The sequence below is a fragment of the Triturus cristatus genome, chromosome 2_1 (assembly GCF_964204655.1).
Source record: "Triturus cristatus chromosome 2_1, aTriCri1.1, whole genome shotgun sequence".
Lineage (NCBI taxonomy): Eukaryota > Metazoa > Chordata > Amphibia > Caudata > Salamandridae > Triturus > Triturus cristatus.
In genome coordinates, this window is record NC_140581.1 from 74,505,745 (window position 1) to 74,523,936 (window position 18,192).

At 44.5% G+C, this 18,192-nt stretch overlaps 1 protein-coding gene across 3 annotated transcripts in view; it reads left to right on the top strand.

Annotated features, from left to right (window-relative positions):
- LOC146863769 (uncharacterized) overlaps positions 1-16,482 on the top strand; it is a 207,415-nt gene extending 190,933 nt beyond the window's left edge. For all 3 annotated transcript variants that reach the window (XM_085627947.1, XM_085627953.1, XM_085627949.1), the window contains exons 3-4: positions 8,800-9,312; positions 10,829-16,482. In XM_085627947.1, coding sequence (XP_085484073.1) covers positions 8,800-9,312; positions 10,829-11,349 — 1,034 coding nt within the window. In that variant the 3' untranslated portion in view covers positions 11,350-16,482. The remainder of the gene's footprint in view (positions 1-8,799; positions 9,313-10,828) is intronic.
- Positions 16,483-18,192: the final 1,710 nt, after the last annotated feature.

The following is an 18,192-nucleotide window of genomic DNA, read 5'->3' on the forward strand; positions in this document are numbered from 1 at the left end:
TACATAGTTTGATGTGCACATGACTAGCCAAAAGTGTCAGCTCATATCCAGACAGAAGAGCACTCGTAAGATGCTGTGTTTTCTTTCGGTTTAGTAAGGTATCCACTGCATGCGGCACCATAACAATAAGTGTGTTATCTAACACTACTCCAGCAGACTGTCGAATAGAAATTGCTGCTGCTGCTGTCGCTTTAAGACAACTAGGCAATGCTTTGGCTACTGGATCTAACGTTGCTGAAAAATATGCACATGGTCGCTGTTTGTCTCCAAAACGCTGCATTAAAACTGACAACGCACATCCCTCTCTCTCATGGACATAGAGCGTGAACGGCTTACTGTAATCGGGAGTACCCAATACAGGAGAAGAACATAGCGCAGCACGTAAGTCAGTGAAACTCTTCTGACATTCGTCAGTCCATGGAAGGGGCTGAGGTGTATCTTTCAAAGTGAGTGCCAACAGAGGTTTAGCTAACAAAGAAAAGTTTGGAATCCACTGCCTACAATAAGAAGTAATACCCAGAAAGGCACGTACCTCCCTTTGTGTGGATGGCACAGACATTTGCGCAGTCGCCTGAATTCGTTCTGGGGTTATTCGTCGTCCCTCCTTTGATAGGAGATGACCCAAATAGGTAACCTCTCGACGAACATATTGTAGTTTGGAAGGTGAAACCTTATGATTCAGATAAAACAAATGCCGTAACAATGCAACAGTCACATTTTTGCAAATATCTTCTGAATCAGCAGCGATTAACAAGTCGTCCATGTACTGAATAAGAGTAGCACCAGACGGCAAATGAAAAGTATCAAGATGATATTTTAAAGTTTGGCTGTAAATAGAGGGACTTTCACAATAGCACTGAGGTGCGCGCTTGAACCGGAAGCTTCGGCCTCCAAGAGAGAAGCCAAAAAAATCCCTACTCTCTTCTGCAATGGGAATACTAAAGAAGGCATACTTTAGATCGATAACAGAAAACCAAGTCGCTGTGGAAGGTATCATTGTCAACAGAGCAGTGATATCTGGGACAACAGGAAATTGTGGTACAACAATTTTGTTTACCTCCCGAAGATCAATTACGAAACGATATACAGGAGGCTGAGAAGGATCAATGTGTTTAAGAACAGGAAGAATAGGACTATTGCATATGTTTCCTCTCGTTTCTTCAACCACACCCTTCTGAATCAAATCATGAATGATTTCCAAAAGCGCTTTTTCACCTTCAGTGGAAATTCTATACTGCGGAATACATGGCAATTCAACATTAGGCTTGAGAGTGACAACATAAGGTGGAATCTCAAGAGAGCCCACATCGTTCGGACCCGTGGCCCAAAGCGTTGCCGGAAGAGAAAGCAATTCAGGTGGAAACTGATCTTTGGACAAATACATTGGAGAAGTCAGTTTCTGTCCTAAAGTAAGATGTACACCAGAAGGAGAACAATATATCGTAGCAGGCATTCTTTTCAATAAGTCCAAACCCAACAGATTCTCACCGCTACCATTCGTCAAACGAAGCGGAGCTTCCAAATCATAAGGGCCAATTGAAATGGGCAAAGGGCAAGAAACCGGATTACGAACAGGGGCGCCAGAAAATCCTACAGATACATTCGTTAAGCCAGACAAAGGTGCCCCAGGAAGTTTAGAATGAATGATAGAACTTCTCATTGCACCAGTATCTAAAAGAAATGGCTCTGAAATACCCATTGTAGTGACATTAACATAAGGTCCATTCTGATCTACTGGAATCGACACAACTCCCTTACTTTGTCCATGGCTGTCCTAGTTAGCATGAAGTCTTTCATTCCCGTCTTCAATGTAATAATCCTCATTGTAATACTGTGTAGACCGAACGTTTTGCTGATCAAAGTAATTCACGGAATTAGGAGGAGGAAGGGAACGCTGTTCTTGAGTCAACATACCTCTACCTCTACCTCTGTTTGCTGACTGGAGGCCAGCACGACCTAGTGGAGCAGATAGTGTCCCATTTTGCTGAAATAAAACCGGACAACTATTCTTGAAATGACCTTCCTCTCTACAATAGGCACAGTGATTAGGACCTAACAAAGGTCGCGGAATATGTGGCTCAGGCTTTTGATACACCCTTTGAAACTGCGGAGGCTGTTGAAACTGGGGCTGGGCATAACGAGGTGGATAAGCCTGTTGCAAGAGAACCTTCGTTTTTAATTCTTTAGTCTTTTTTTCTTGCTTATCTCTTTCTTCTTTATCTCTATTTTCATAATATTGAGCAGTAGCCAATATCTGGGCTGAAGAAGAAACAGCCCATGAACTTTCGGAGTCTTTCAACTTATGCGACAGCTCGGGAAGCAAATTAAATACGAACTTATCTACAAATAACCGCTGTCCACCCTCCGTAGTCATGTCCTGACCACTGTGATCAATGAATGTCTCCTCGAAACGAGTGAAGAAATCAGAGACACTCTCATCTTTCTTCTGTTTACACGCGGATAGTTTATCCCAGTTAACTCTCAAGGCTGGCATCATCGTTTTCATTAATGTAATAATCCTACCAGGGATTTCTGAAATCAAAGCATCAGGCTTCGCACCACCCACTTGGTTTCTATCTGCGGCAATTATAGCATCCCAGTCTCCACCTAATTCTTGGGCATGATTTTCTTTACGAATCCTAGCCCATAATGCTTGTGGAACTACATTCCCCATCAACATATCAATATCTGCTAAATTCATGATGCAGGCTTCAACAGTTTGCGACAATTCTTTATAATAACCTGCAGGGTTCTTATGAGGATCCGGTAGAGACTGTTTAAGGGCTAAAACTTCAGATCTTTTCCAGGGGACATGTACCCATATTCGCTGGAAGTGAGCAGGAATAAGTGGAACGTTACCTGCTGCTGGAACCTCTTCTCTCCATACCGGAGGAACCTCTCTCATTGGATAATTTTTCAGTGTTAACCTAACTGAAGGATCGGAATCTAGAAAAGTCTGTGAGGTAAATAAGGTTCTGAAGGTAACAAGTGTCTTTACAGCGTCCTCAACCTAAAAACCCACAATGAGTCCCTTATCAAAATTAGCCTGAATGTCTAACAGACCCTGAGGAACCGAACCCAAATCCATATCCTCCCATCCTTTAATAAGAGTATCACACATAGCATTGAAAACATATCTCTGCGTAGGCGCATTCCACTGTGAGAAGGTAGGCATAATATCGAGCACACTATACCGAGGACCCTTCTCAATCCATTTACGAGCAAGGGAGCCCAACTCTTCTCGTTCTTCGGAAGCTGGGAACTGACTACGAGACTGTCTTCGAGAAAATGCCGGAGACACATTTAACGCCTCAAAGAAAGGTGATAAAAGACCAGAAACCGTATCTGTGAGTCGTTTACGCATAGACGGAGAATTGGACATAAGAATAGGGGACAAGGTATTAGGCGAACTAACGGAAGAGAAATCAGTAATTACCGGAGGAACAGAGGGCAAAGAAGATGAAGGTAAAGGAGTCGAAGGCAAAGCTGGCAGAGGCGGCAATACTTGAGGGGGCAAATGTGGAAGAGCCGGAGCAGGCGGAGGCGCAACTGGCGGCTGAACAGGCTGTAACAACTGGGGTGCATTAGCACCTTGTGCATAGGGCGGAGGCAATCTCAATAGGTGAGACTTCAAGGAATCCTCCTCTAAATCCTTTCTTTTATCAGAGGGGGAAGTTGGCAACATCGGATAGCATTTATCTATCGCCATACGATGCTGTCTCTCTGAAATTTCCATCGCATTATCGACTTCATCATCTTTAAATTGTTGAGCAGCCTGTATAATGGTCATACCCTGTGCCATTCTTATCTCATTATTCTTGCTTAATTTTTCTCTGTTTGGCTTCCTTACGCCAAATGCGGAAAGAGTCAAACATTGTCGGCTGGGTTTTTCTTTTGAATAAAACTGCTTCCAAATTATCTAGTATGTCAGGCTCAAAACTACCATTTTCTGGCCATTTTAAAACACCATCATTCTTCGTGTATCGGATCCATGCCTTATTAAAGGCAATGGGGCCAACACCATGTTTAGAATAGAGCTCATAAGTGGGAGTTCCAACCGAAGGAATCGGACAAGAGTCCTCAAGCCGGGAATCCCTATTACAACCAAAGCAACAAAGTTTTCCAAACTTAGTTAGACCAGGCATCTCGTGATTTCACCGGACTGTTCACAAACATCAAGGGGGTAAACTCAGTTTACGCAGCACAAATGCACTTACCCCTCGGCTTCTGCTATTGCAATAGTCGAATCTAAGAGCCAAAGAAACAAAGGAACAAAGAAACAAAGAACCAAAATTGTGGGAGCGACCCACCAAATACTTAACTAAGGATGTCTTCTTACGCCAACAGAGGCCCCGTCTATCGTCTCGCTTTACCATACATCATAGAAAGAGGGCTGAGGCAGGGCGGCAGTCAGGGCAGCAGTCGTCAGTAGCCATCAGGAAGGAGTAACCATGCTGCAAAAGACCTTCGGACCACTTTCGACATACAGGGGTCGCTTAATGTGGCTCGCGATTCCTCCAGAATTTTCTTGCGGGGTTCCTCACAACCTTCAGGCAGAACCACTACCTCTGAAGCCACCCCACGTTGGGCGCCAGTTGAAGAACCAGAACCTTTTGGGTCTGGCGGCGCAGGGTACGCCTTAATCTCCTGGGTTCTCCTGCTTCAGCTAACAGAGACAAGGGGACACTCTGTCGTCGTAAAAGATCAGATTTTATTAGCTGCAGCTAGTACAGTTTTCCTAGAAGTACACACGGTATGTTCTCAGGAGACTGCCACTTCACTCCGTGGCGCACAATCTTATATAGTATATATGTGAAATATACATTAACCAAAGACACACCTAAAACATATAAAAAGAGCCAATAAGAAAGGTTGTAAAACAGAACAGAACCAATAGGAAAGGTTAGAAAATAAAGTATCAAGTAACTCGAAGAAGCCTCTCCTCCAACTGTGTTTGTCACCCCTCCTCGTGAACTAATTCATTAACAGGTTTGTAACCGACTCGCAGGTGACGAGATACGTTTGTGTGTTTTGGAGGACAGTTGTGAATCGAGAGAATACTAGCAGAGGACAGCGAAGGCCAGACGATAAGATAAAGTCAGAAGAGAATAGTGTGAACCAACAGATAGTTGAGACAGGGATTAGAAAAACCAGACGGGGATTAGTGTACTCGGCCAGTCCTAACACCAGCTTTGTAAATAGAGGCAGAAGGCTTATTTTGACACAATGCTGCAGGAAAAGCAGAAAAGACTTTGTTCGCCGTGCTGCCTTAGTGAGGGCAACACAAAATGGCGGCGGTGCACAAAATGGCAGGTCGATTCGGTCACGATCGAAAATCGAATTTTCTCACTGGCAGATATGGATAGGGCATTTGATTCTCTGAGTTGGGAATACCTATTTGCACTTCTACATAGTTTGAACATAGGGCCTCGTTTTCTGTCTTATCTAACCCTACTGTATACCGACCTAACCGCATCTGTGCACGTGACGGGCTCTGTCTCATCTGTTTTTTCCATCGGACGGGGCACCAGACAGGGGTGTCCACTGTCTCCCTACTTGTTTGCATTAGCCATGGAGCCCCTGGCTGCCTGGGTGCGAATCGATGCTCAAGTGACCGGTCTTGAATAGGCGCATGGATTGTCAGATCGTATCGCCCTTTATGCTGACTATGGGTTGCTCTTCCTTACTAACTTAGACAGGACTGGCCTGCGGCTGTTGTGCATCATGCAGGTCTTCGGGGAAACCTCTGGCCTCTACATGAACCCACGGAAGTCTACTCTCTGGGTCATGGGTGAGGAGGGCGATCTTGGCTCCTGGGCATCCGCGGTGCAGGTGGTGTATGGGGGGATGAAATATCTGGGCGTGTTCCTATCAGATTCGCCTACCACATCTTGGGACAGAAATTTGGCACCTGTGTGGCATCATGTATGCGAGGACATTAGAACTTGGTCCGACATGCCCTTGTCTATTTATGGTCACTTGGCCATCTTCAAGATGGTCTTGCTCCCGCGCTAATTGTACCAGTTCCAAAACCATCCATATCCGATTTCTCCTAGAAGGTTCCGTCAGTTTAACATGGCCCTGGGTCAGTTTCTATGGTGTGATTGGGTGGCTAGGGTGACTCTACAGACCTGCTTTCAGTCCACATACTGTGGGGGGTTGGCAACCTCTGATATTCTATCGTACTAAATGGCCTTGCATCTGCTGGTCCTTACTGAATGGTGGTAAGGGGCTAGGTCTTACCCGGGGTATGCTATCGAACGGAGGTGCATGGGAGTCCATACCTTACATACGATTCTCTACTCTGCGCCATTGAGGCACTCTCTGCCGTCTGCCATGCAGACTGTCTTCCAGATCTGGAGGAAGGTGTTGCAGAGTATAGGTTGGTGGAACAGGTTGACTCAGGAGACCCCTTTATGGCACAACGGATGCCTGCCACAGTTGGCGGCTCTGCTTGTATTTTGCGACGGGACACTATCGGGATCTCTACTTTGGGGGATGTTATGCGGGGAGTTGTGTTGAAATCCTTTTAAGAAATGCAAAAAGATTTCCTAATGCCAAAAACCCAATTTTTTTTATATTTGCAGTTCCGACATGCCATTTTCCCTAGCTTGGAGGGGCTGGAGGTGCTGGCAGAGTTCAGTTCAGTGGAAGCAAAGGTGTTCATGGGGGATCTACAGGACCACAAGATCTCCAAAATCTACCAGTCCCTGGTCACACATAGTCCCCCGTCTCTGCAGCATCTTCGGGAGGTATGGGAGGGAGATGTGGGCCCGATGGAGGAGGAAGACTGGGGCAGCCATCGCAATGAGCCTTTGGTTTATCCAGTTTAAATGCCTCCATACGGTATACTATACCAGGGTCAGGCTGTGGAGGGCGGTCTTGGTGGCTTCCTCGGTGTGTCTTCGATGTGCGCATGTCGAGGGTACCTTGTTGCATACCGTGTGGAACTGTTCCGCACTGGCATGGTTTTGGAGGGGGGTAATGGCCTGCCTTTCAGAAAGTTCTGTGTTGGGATCTTCCCTGTTCACCCAAATTGGTGCTCTTACACATTATGGAGGGCATTGGGGACAAAATTTATAAATTCCATCTCATGCTTTTGGGCTTTACCCTAGCCAAAAGGGATATTGCCAGGGCCTGGAAGGCAACTGTGGTGCCCTCCATCTCTGCATGGAAGAATGACGTAGACTTTTGTATGGGCTTAGAGGCTCCTATTTTTGTGGCAAGGGGTGTCCTCATAAGCACTTCGAAATCTGGAAGCGCTGGGTGGACTATCGTGGCCTGGAGCTAGAACCTTCCTCGACCCAGCACCCAGACTTGGCTTAATCTTTACCCTCTCTTCTTGTGCTTCCTTTTATACATGTGTGGTAGAAAAGCTGCCCCTTGGGTAATGACACATTGCGTACATATGTTTATTGTTTTTGCTGACTTTGTTGCTCTGGAATGGTCGACAGTGCGATGTGGGGGGGGGGTTAGTTCTTTTGCTCTGTTTCATCTGTATTGCTTTTCACTTTTTCCTGTATTTACAAGAAAATTGTCGAAGGCAAAATGATGTATGTTGATGCTGCGGAAGTCTCTGGGACTCAGAGCTCTGCCCTATATGTGTTATTTGACAAATAAAAATTGTTTAAAAAAAAGAAAAAATATTTGACTCTTTAATTGAGGTATTTATTTTGGTCTGCAACTTAAATCAAGAGTCCCCCTTCCCCCCTGCATGTTGAGGCACTAAACGCAAAGCACACAAAGTGCTACTCTGCTAAATGTGTCCTGGTGTTGTCACCAGGATAAAGTCCCTATATTTCACAGGGGCTGGCTGATCCAGCTTAGTAATAGTTGCCGAATCCGTGATCCTGATGCAGTCTTTGCATTTCCAATACTGTTTTGAAGCCAGAAAAGTCTTGGGCCTGATTTAGAGTTGCATTTGTTTCCCAAACTGTGGTCTGCGGACACCCAGGGGTCTGTGACACATTCCCAGGGGGTCCTTAGGCAGTAATTTTCAAAGCACAACAAAGTTCCTTGTTGAATTAGCAGTTTTCCAGCATCAATAAAAGTGTCAAGATAACGTGAGTGATTAATGTGCCTGCTGGAGAGAGATGAGAGTTTTGTCCTGTGGCAGCTTTGACTTCTCTAACGTAGCACAAAGGGTTAATATGCCTACTGCAAAGAACGTGTACCATGCATTTTAAAAAAACAGTTCTTTATGTGCATAGGTCAGTGGGTTAGTGCTTTTGTCACAGATTCTTTTGTTACTGTGCAGTTCATAAGTGACAGTTGTAATCTAGCACAGTGACTTATAAACTGTCATCAAAGAGCTGCTTGCAAACTACATGGTACAAGTTAGAAACACATATTTTTTCCAAGTCTTTCATTATCCTGGTGCTTCTTAAAAGGTTTATTTGGGTGGAAATACATTTTTATAGTTTACGTCAATGCTAAACACTCTGTTATGTTCTGAATCCTGCGATTGTGCTTCGCCACACCAAGCACTCTTTAACCCCTTCACTGCGGTGCGAATTTGTAACATTTTCTATACACTGATTTGCATAACATAACACGTGTGTTTATTGTTATTGAATTAATGTTTTAATGTTTGAAATTTAAATCATACAAATTGCTTGGGGGTCCCCGGGTTCCAGTGGTGACTCAATGGGGGTCTTCAGGAGTCATAAGTTTGGGAACCACTGGTATACAATATGTGTGCTTGTATGTTGTATCCTCCCATCTACATGTATTGGAAAACACATCTGCCTCCTTCTGAAGAGGTCTCTAACCTTCATTCTTCTCTCCTTCCCATTTAAGGTTCAGTTCTCCTATTTCCAGGACACACTCTTGCTTTCACTCCTGTCACAGAAGAGAGTTATAAGCAGGCTGTTCTGCCGCCCTTTTTGGATGGTTTAAATTCCTTGGCGTCTGTGGGTGATACTTTGCAATCCAGCCCCGACCTTCTGCAAGGCATTAAAAATGTCCACCAGCTCCTAGAGTCGTCCTACAAAAGTCTGTCCACGGCTGAGCAGTCATCCCTGACACAAGTGAGAGCACTGAGTGCAAATGCGGAAGAGCGTGTAAACATGATAAACCGTCTGAATGCTAATCAGAAGGAGCTAGAAGATCGGCAACAACGTCTTAACGTGCGACTCTTCGGATTACGCGATCAGGAGAACCTCGCCAGACAACAGCTATACGCGGCAGAGCGCGCTCTCGACAATGCCAATGATAATCTAAACAGAGCATTTCAACAACAGCGAGAGGCACGGGAAGCCGAGGAAAAGGCACTGGGCCTTCTGTTTATACCTATTTTTGGGCCATTAATAGGTATTTATTTTTCTTTCATCTTTTTGAATCTTGACAAAAGAAACCAGGGGCGCAACTAGAGCCAAATTTCGGGCGGGCGGGGTGGAGGGAGGGGGGAGCAGGCAAAAATTTCAGAAGGGGACGACTCTTCCAGTAATAGTTAGAGATGCAGGGGCTCTAGAAGGGGTGTAAAAACAACAAAGCGTCATTTACAAGGGAATGGTCTTTTAAAGACAGACCTGTGAAGGACTCTGGTGCGGCTATGTGTGTGCCCGGGAAGCTGTCTCAGCCCGGGCTGCCACACATGGCAGGCGGGTGGGGATATTAAGACCTTTGATCCCACGCCTGAAAGAAACAACACACCCACATTCATATCACATACCCATAGACAAGACCCAGATAAACATGTAGACTTAGATTTACAAAGTTTTACACAATACAGGGCAGCAAGCAAAGTTGCTGCGCTGTGCTGCGGTGTCTCAGCTTACACAAAGAATTAGTGTGGTAGTTCTCTCTCCATTGGTGGTACACTTTCTGCAGCCATAAACCAACGTAGACACCCTTGTGTCATAGTGCAAGAGTAAGCGCATCGTGGTCAACATAGTTTTTGTGCAAGGAAGAGTTTCCTCCTTCTCAAGTCTTACTAGCTAGATTTGCTTTAAAATCCACAGGTGGATGGATGCACGTGCACCATCCAGGGAACAGTCTCTGGATGCAAAGGAACTCAAGGCAGCTCATTGCGTTGCACTGCGTAACTTTTGATCAGAAACCTGCACAAATTGCCATTTGCGTCACTTTATAAATGACAACTAGAATTTTCTGCCATGTCTGAGTTAAAACAGTAACAGAAGCCACAGGCAAAATCATTGTAAATCTTAGCCTTGGTCTCTAACAAACCCACATTCACACAGGCAGGCACATCAGATTAGAAGACATATTCACTGAAGCTCGCTCTGCTCACACACATACATACATACACAAAAGGAGGCATGGCTGCAACACACGCTCAATCACAAACACAAACACAAAACACAAACACAAGACAAAAATACCAAATCTGCAGGCATGACTACAGAAAGACAGCAATTCTCCCAAACGCTGTGTTTCGCTTACTGTTAATCCATGCTAGCTCAACGTTGGACATATATTAAAATATCAGCTGAGCCATGCCAACTATGAACTAAAATCAAAAGTGCATGTTACATTTGCATGCAGCACACAAAGACACCCTCACTCATGCCCTCTCATGTCCTCTGAGTCCCATATACTATTTTACACCGGGTTTGTTTGAACCAAAGCTGCTGTTTTTTTTCTTTTAATTGTTTTGATGGTATGGATAGTTTTTTATCTAAATAACACAAGTTACCATGTGATCCATTTACCAAACCATGTAATCCTGCTAAGAAGTTTTCTTATAGCCACATTCAAAAAATGATTTGCAATGATATGCTTTTTCCACTAGCAAGTGAATATTCTGAATGAACTCATAATTTTACATGTGCCAATAAAAATGTAATCTTTTTTCTATTTTTGTTAGGTGGTATCATGCTAATTGATGCAGAAAAAGCTACGGAAAATGCTCAACATGCAGTTAGGGGAGCTAGACGCAGTTTTTTCGAGCAACGGGACCTTGTGAACAAGTATGAATCAGAGCATAGGTCCACCAGCCAGGACATCAATTACACGGAACGCGATATTGTGGCGAACGCTGAACAAATTCAAGCCCTTCAGCAGGACATAAGCCGGGAAGAAGCTCTGCAAAAAATGGCCATGAATTTCCTCATCCCGTTGAGAAAATGCACGAGTTTCCTGGGCATCTTAGCTGGCAAGATGAGTGCGGCCAACGTGTTGAAGGAGCTCGCCGAGTCGCTCGATGCCTTGCTGCCAGTCTTGAATGAAATTGTAGTGGCTCTTCGTCCCCTGGTTGAAAGGAGCAGCGATTACCAGCTGCTTATCACTGCTAGTTTACCGACCACCATAGTGAAGCTGGAAGAGGCCAACAGAAGGATTAAGTCGGCTGTAGATTCCGAAAACAGTGGCTTTCTGGATTTCATGTAACTTTCTCTGCGGTGTGGCAAACTATGTAACCTGCTCTTTTTCTCACATTTCACTATGCTATGCCTTTCAGTGGAGCTCTCATCCCTCCTTAATTGCGAATGTTTCCTTAGCCGACCAGGCCCTTTAGCCTATGTATGGTAAAAATCAGGAACTGCGTCGCCTCCCCCTCCCCCGCAAGACCCGCCTACTCTTCACTACTCAGAAGAGTACAATTCTATCAACTTCTTCTCAGACCAAGAATACAGAAGGTCGAACAGCACATTGACAGCACCAACCCTTCTTCAACCCTTCCACCCATCCCGTCCCATGTAATCCCGCAACTGAAGCCTTCAACGCCTCGTCTCTCTCAGATCTCACCATCATTCTCAACTCGCTCAGAGCCATTTCTTATGCGGATGAGGGCACATTTATGTAGATATCACGCAATGCGGCAAGTGACCTCGCTGCGCTGTGCTGCGTGACAGGGAAAGGGTAGGAGCGCACCATACTTAGCAGTATATGTCACATTCCTGTCATTTCCTAGCGCTGATGCACAATGGGCTGCCTAGCGCCAACACAAGCACCCATGCACCATTGTGCAAGAGCGCCTGCATTGCAAGCAGGATTGTTTTTGTGCAGAAAGGGATACATCCCTCTTAGTATGTGTGCTGCAGAATGCAGCAGACAAGAAAAAGGACGTAATAATGAGAATAAAGATATAAAGAAAGAAAGATATATAGAAATAAATATATATAGAAATAAAGATATTTCTCCTTGTTATGCCTCACCTGGGGAGACATAGCCTTGGACGCATTCCCAGATCTACCACTAATGGTATATCTAGGAATTCATCAAAATCTATGGGTGGACTCGTGGAAACACTCACGCACCAGCCATGGAATGCCTCCCTGGCACAGAGTAATGCAACGCAGCGATTTGCTCTGCGTTTCATTACACTGTGTGTATCAAACCACTCAGGGCCACACTAGGTGGCCTTGCATGGATTGATAAACCCTACATAGAGTTTGCATTGCCCTTGCAGCCCCTTGCTTGCACAAGGGTGACACAACATCTGCATAAATAAGCCCCATCATTTCTTAGTCTCACCCTTCATCAAAGCTCTCAGGGGACCTTCTCTCACTCCGTACATTGCCAATGCCTCCCTCACTCAAAACATCTTCTCAGAAGCTCTCAAAACAGGCCAGATACTCCCACTCCCAAAGAGTCCTACACTGGACACTGATGACCTCACCAACTATCAGCCCATCACTCACATACCATTCATCTGGTTTCATCTGCAAGCTCATTAGTTCTGGCTTGACATTGTAACTGTTGCTGGACTTTACATGATCAATCTAATAAACATGTTTTAAGAAGTACTACCAGGAGAGGGGCATTGGCTCCTCCCACATGTCGGTAGCCTAATGTACATGTTTTGATTGGGCATAAGGTATGTGCCTCTACAAAGAAAGAGATTGCCCTACACTCAACTGTGATCACGTTTTTATTAATCTGGATGCCTGAGCTTGAATTTTCATGGGCAAACACATGACATTGCATTGCTATTGAAGTGTCTTAGATAACTCGATAATTTACAGTGTGTTGCTTTCTCTGGCAGCAACGTAGATGAGAGGAGGGCAGTTATAAACTTTGGACTTCAGAGAGCAGTTTTGTGTTTGAGAGCCCAGGGCTACACTAAGTTACATGAACCTTTTGATCTAGCTTGACACCCATGTGTTGGTTCTCCTGACTATAGGATCTGAATGGGCCTAATGTGCATGCTTCCACCAACACACTACTCGTATTACACTTTTTTGGCTTCTGGCAAAGTTTATGCTCAATATAGCAGATCTGAGATGGTTATAGTAGCAATCCAATGATTATGGCTACAGGTCTCATCTGTCCATGATAGGAGGTTATGATAAAGGCACTAGGCCCAATATATTTATTGTAAAAAACATATGTTTGAGTTGATAGCCATTTATGGTTGGAATGTTATTACTCGATTTTAAAGGCTAGTGATAGGTATTTTGATACATGGAATCTCTCAGATTACTATAGTAGGCAATGGTTTTTAGTGTTGGGCACTCAGAGTGACAAACCATAAATATTGAAGGCGTGTGGTTTGAGAATCCGTGTTAGCCGATCTTCGGAGAGATAGTATTTTGCTTCGCCAAGTGTAATTTTGTATAGCGTTCTAATTTCATGACTGTGTGTCTGATGATTGCCTTGTAGAAAAGCTTACTCTAAAAAAAAAAACTGTAGGTCTGAGCTAGTTATGATGACAAGCTATATGCTTGTTCGGTGCACTGGGAATGTTATGGCTAGACTTCCTATTATGAACATTATGGCAAAGACAGTTGGTGTAGCTTATTAATGGTGAAACGCATATGATAAATCCAGTGAGCCTTTCATAGATGGTTGTTATCTCATTTTGTAAGACATGTTTTAAATTACATGTATTCTCACAGATTACTGTTGCGGGAAGGGGTGATGGTACTGGCCACCCACTGGCAAAGCGTGAGGGTTTTTCACTGTAATGATTCTTGATCTATCCTGTCAAGATGGATTGTTTATTGCTTTGAGGGCTGATTTTTGCGACATATTTGTTATTTTATAGCTGTATGTATGCTGGTAGCTGGTTAATGAGCACTTGAAGAGGCTGCGATTGGGTTCATTAGGAAAAGTCATGACAGATTTAATCGGTTTGATCTCTATATTATGAAGCAGTATGGTAAATTCAGTAGGTCTGGCTACTTATTATGAAAAGCATTTGTTAAAGACAATAACTTATAACGGATAAATTACTAGATGCAAATTTCATAGATTACCATAGTAGGCAAGGGATTTGATATTTGTTATCCACTCAAACAAACTGGATGAATACAATAATCCTTGTTAGGCTCGCTTAGGAGTTATTGCTCCATGTTTAAGAGTTTAGTGGCGCAGGGCAGCATAGCAAGTCACCTGGCTGTGCTGCCCTGCGTCACAGGGAAGGACAGGAATGCACCATATTTAGGCAGGATTGTTTTTTTGTGCAGGAAGGGCCACCTTATGTCCGCAATTCAACCACCCCGATGGAAATAAAAACAAAAAACGCAATACCAGAAAACCTGCAATAAGCCCTTCCGTGATGAGGAAAGCAGGGATAAGCAGCGGGAGGTCAGCAATACTCTTTAACACGCCAAATGTGCATTCAACGATGCCCCTGGTGCGTATATTGGCCACAATGTACTGCCTCTGGGCGGGTGTGTTCGGGTCCCAGAGGGGTGTCATCATCCAAGGGCAGAGTGCATATCTTTGATCACCTGTGACAGTGTAGGGATAAAAGAGTCAATACATGGTTCGGCAGGATGTGATGGCAGTCCCACCAATTCAGTGACCCCTGTGCTGGCTGTGTGTGGGGTAAGTGTAAGCCAGCCCTAAGGGAGTAGCTGGTGCTGGCAACTACACCAACAGTCATCAGGCACTCAGAAATGTAATGTCAGAACCAAAAGGGGGGATAACTTGAGTCGCACAGGGCCAGTGGCCCCGGATGCACTTTGGCCGACACGGGCCCACAGCCACGAGACGCTGACCTGCGGGAGAATGGGGCAGGGTCGTGAGGGCAGAGCAGTGCCTCACATGTGTCATGACTCCATTCCGCGTATCCACACGTCCAGCCATTGTGTGGATGTGGTGCCATGAAATGTCTGTATTTGGTGCAGGGGTAGCCCAGGATGACTATAGAGTGGTGTAGTCGTGTCTGGTAGGTGGTCATGTAGTCTTACATGTTGAATGTGGATTGGTCACGTGTGCATCCCCACAGATGTACTTTGTGCGTTGGTGGCTGTGGGATGTGTGGTGTGTTGATTTGATACTTACCTACAAGCAGTCCAGTTCCATATGTGCCATCCTGGAAGTGCTGGTTGCTGATGGACCGTCGGAAGATGAAGGAATCGTGCACACTGCCTGGGTAGTTGGCGACGACATTGGTGAAGAGTCCCTGGTGGTCCACTATTGCCTGCACATTGATGGAATGCGTGTGCTTTCTGTTGCGGTAGTAGTGTGCAGTATCCTCAGGGGGCACAAGTGGAACATGTGTGCAGTCAATTGCCCCCAACACGGCCAGGAATCTGGCTATGGCGTAGAAGCCTTGCTTTGTCCTCAGCTGTTCCTGCGCAGTGCTGGGGAAGTGAAGGGACTGAGGTATGAAGCTGAGGATGGCATCCAGGACAGGTGTGATGAACTTTGATAGGGCTGGCTGTGAGACTCCTCCGACTCTGGCAGTTGTTGGTTGGAATGTCCCAGAGGCCAACAGGTGCAGCAGAGCCAGCAGCTTTGTCTGAGGTGGGATGTTGGTTCTCCGCTGTATTGGGACCGTCAGCCTGTGGGCGATGTGGGTCATGATGCAGAGAATGGTTGTCCTTATGAACCTGTAGTGGGCAATGACTTCCGCGGGCGTTAGGTCTGTGAGAGTGGTGCGTTGTCAGTATGTCCACTGTCATACTCTACGCTGCCTCTGTGGTGGTCTGAGGGGTGGGCGGGTCCAGATCCTGGGGGTGGTGGTGGTCCTGGGTGTGGTGGCGGTGGGTGTTGTGGCCCTGTTGGGGCTCTGAGCTGCATGATGAGTAGCTCCATGGCGTCATTTGTTCTTCGGGTATGGCTGGGTGCAGGGCTCCGTTGCCTACTGCAGGTAGGCATCCGTCTTTACACCTGCTTGAGGCAGATGTTAAATACCTGCGGACACCGCGGCTTATCGCCTGTTTTTGGTTTGCTTCGCAGTTCTGGCAGTTTGTTGTGAAAGTGGTGGTGTTCTTTTTTTGCGTATTTTTGCACGGGAACGCCTACTCTTCATCTCATTAGAGTTAGTTGGTGGTGTCCACCGTGGTGTTAGATTTTGGGGCAGTTATTGCAGGAATACTGGCGATGTCTGCGGTTTGGGCCTGCTTGTGAATGGGGTATTAAATATATCTCCACTTTTGTTGCGTTAAGGTGGAGATAAATCAGAGATAAGTCCTTGCGAATATGCCCCTGAGTTTCCTCACAGAATATCTGCACTCAATGTGATTAGTGCTCTACTTTATTATGATTAACTGTATACTTAACTAATGTTTCTTTCATAACTGATTTTCACTGTTTTGCTTGCAAATAAAAATAGCATATTAACCCACAGTGTGCCTTGACTCATACAGCATAATTAACATAGGTGGGAATTGATGCAGATCTTGCTCAGCCTTTTATTCTTCTCAGGTCGATGCACTGCAAAGAATTATACATTTAGAAAACTGTCTAAAATTATGAATTATGCAAAAAAGGTACGGGAACTTTGGAGGGTTAAAAGACTGTTTCAATAAAAAGATAAAAACAAAAACAATTCAGACTCAAAGCATTCAGTCCACAAATAATAGTTATGCTTTACAAACATTAAAAAAGAGAAACTTCAAACTCCAGACCCAATCACTGACATTTACAGAACTGAAGAGTCAACATTAAGAAATAAAAGAGAAAAAGACAAGTAACAAAATACCTTACATAACTAATAACATAATTAGAAGCAAACTGTAGAAATAAGAACATGTTTCTGAAGTACAAATGAGACACATTCATGTCACAGTTATTGATTTTTCATGTGGCAAATCTATATATTTCATGATGAAATAACTGACTGTATATCAACTGCCTGCCATAGGGTAATATCAGACATTTATTATAATGCACACGCATTTACTTTTGCCAATAATAAACTGGCAACTCCTCTTTGGTGACTCTGGAGGCTGAGATGGCAGACAGCTGCCACATGTGTCAAAGGCCAGATGCAAAGAATCATCTGATATATCAGCTTAAACTCTTTCACTGAAAAATGTGCTCTGGATAAATCATTTCCACCTCCCTCCAAACCTGTCACAGCAACAATGCAACAACCCTGGTTAATGGATGGCAATGGAAGGTTTGAAGAAGGCAGGGATTAGGGTGATGCACAGTGCAATAGAGCAGAGCTGGAATGAGAACGAGACAAAGAGACTTAAACATGTAAACTGAGTAGAGCTGGATTATATAGAATCATTTTTACGCGTTTTCAGCGCCAGGCCACCTAACGGTAACAGTGCGCTTTACAAGTTCCATTAACATAACATAACATAACAATAAAATAGTCACTGCTGTACATTATGGGCTATTACAGGTCACAGAGGAGGTCCATTACCATATAGAGCAAAGAAGCCAAAGGCGAGGTGACAAGCAATATCCTTTAACAATGGCAGAAGGTATTTTATTTTTTCTAATCCATGGTCATTTGTGTGAAAGAGAAAGTACGGTCGCAGACTTGACAAGTAGAAGCAGAATCTGAGCTGTGAAATTAAAAACACCCAATAGCAGTTAGTGATATTTCGCAAAAGTGTATTAGAATCAGTTTAATATAAATCAGATTACATAAAATGTTGGATCTTAGAATGATTAGATCTCCTATCTGCTGGGCATTGTTCATTTTACAAAAACAGATCATAAAACTAAAAGTCAGTTCTAATTTTAAGTGTTTAAACTGCACCTGCTCTGATGTTCCATGACCTGCCTTAACTTTGGCTGCAGGTATTTTGACATCACAACTCAACTGTAATGAGCAAATTAGCATCATTTTATGCAACGAAATGCAGCAAGAGAACTAGCTGTGCTGCACTGTGCTGCGCTGCATGGAAAGGAGAGGGCCGGAATGTGCCATATCTATCAATGTATGGCTCATTCCTCCTTTCTATTGGCGCTCATGCACAATCTGCTGCCTGGCACCAATTCAGGCACCCTTGCACCATGGTGCAAGAGTTCCTTCACTGTAGGTAGGACGTTTTATTGTGTTGGAAATGACACCTTCCTGCAGAAAAACTGATGTAA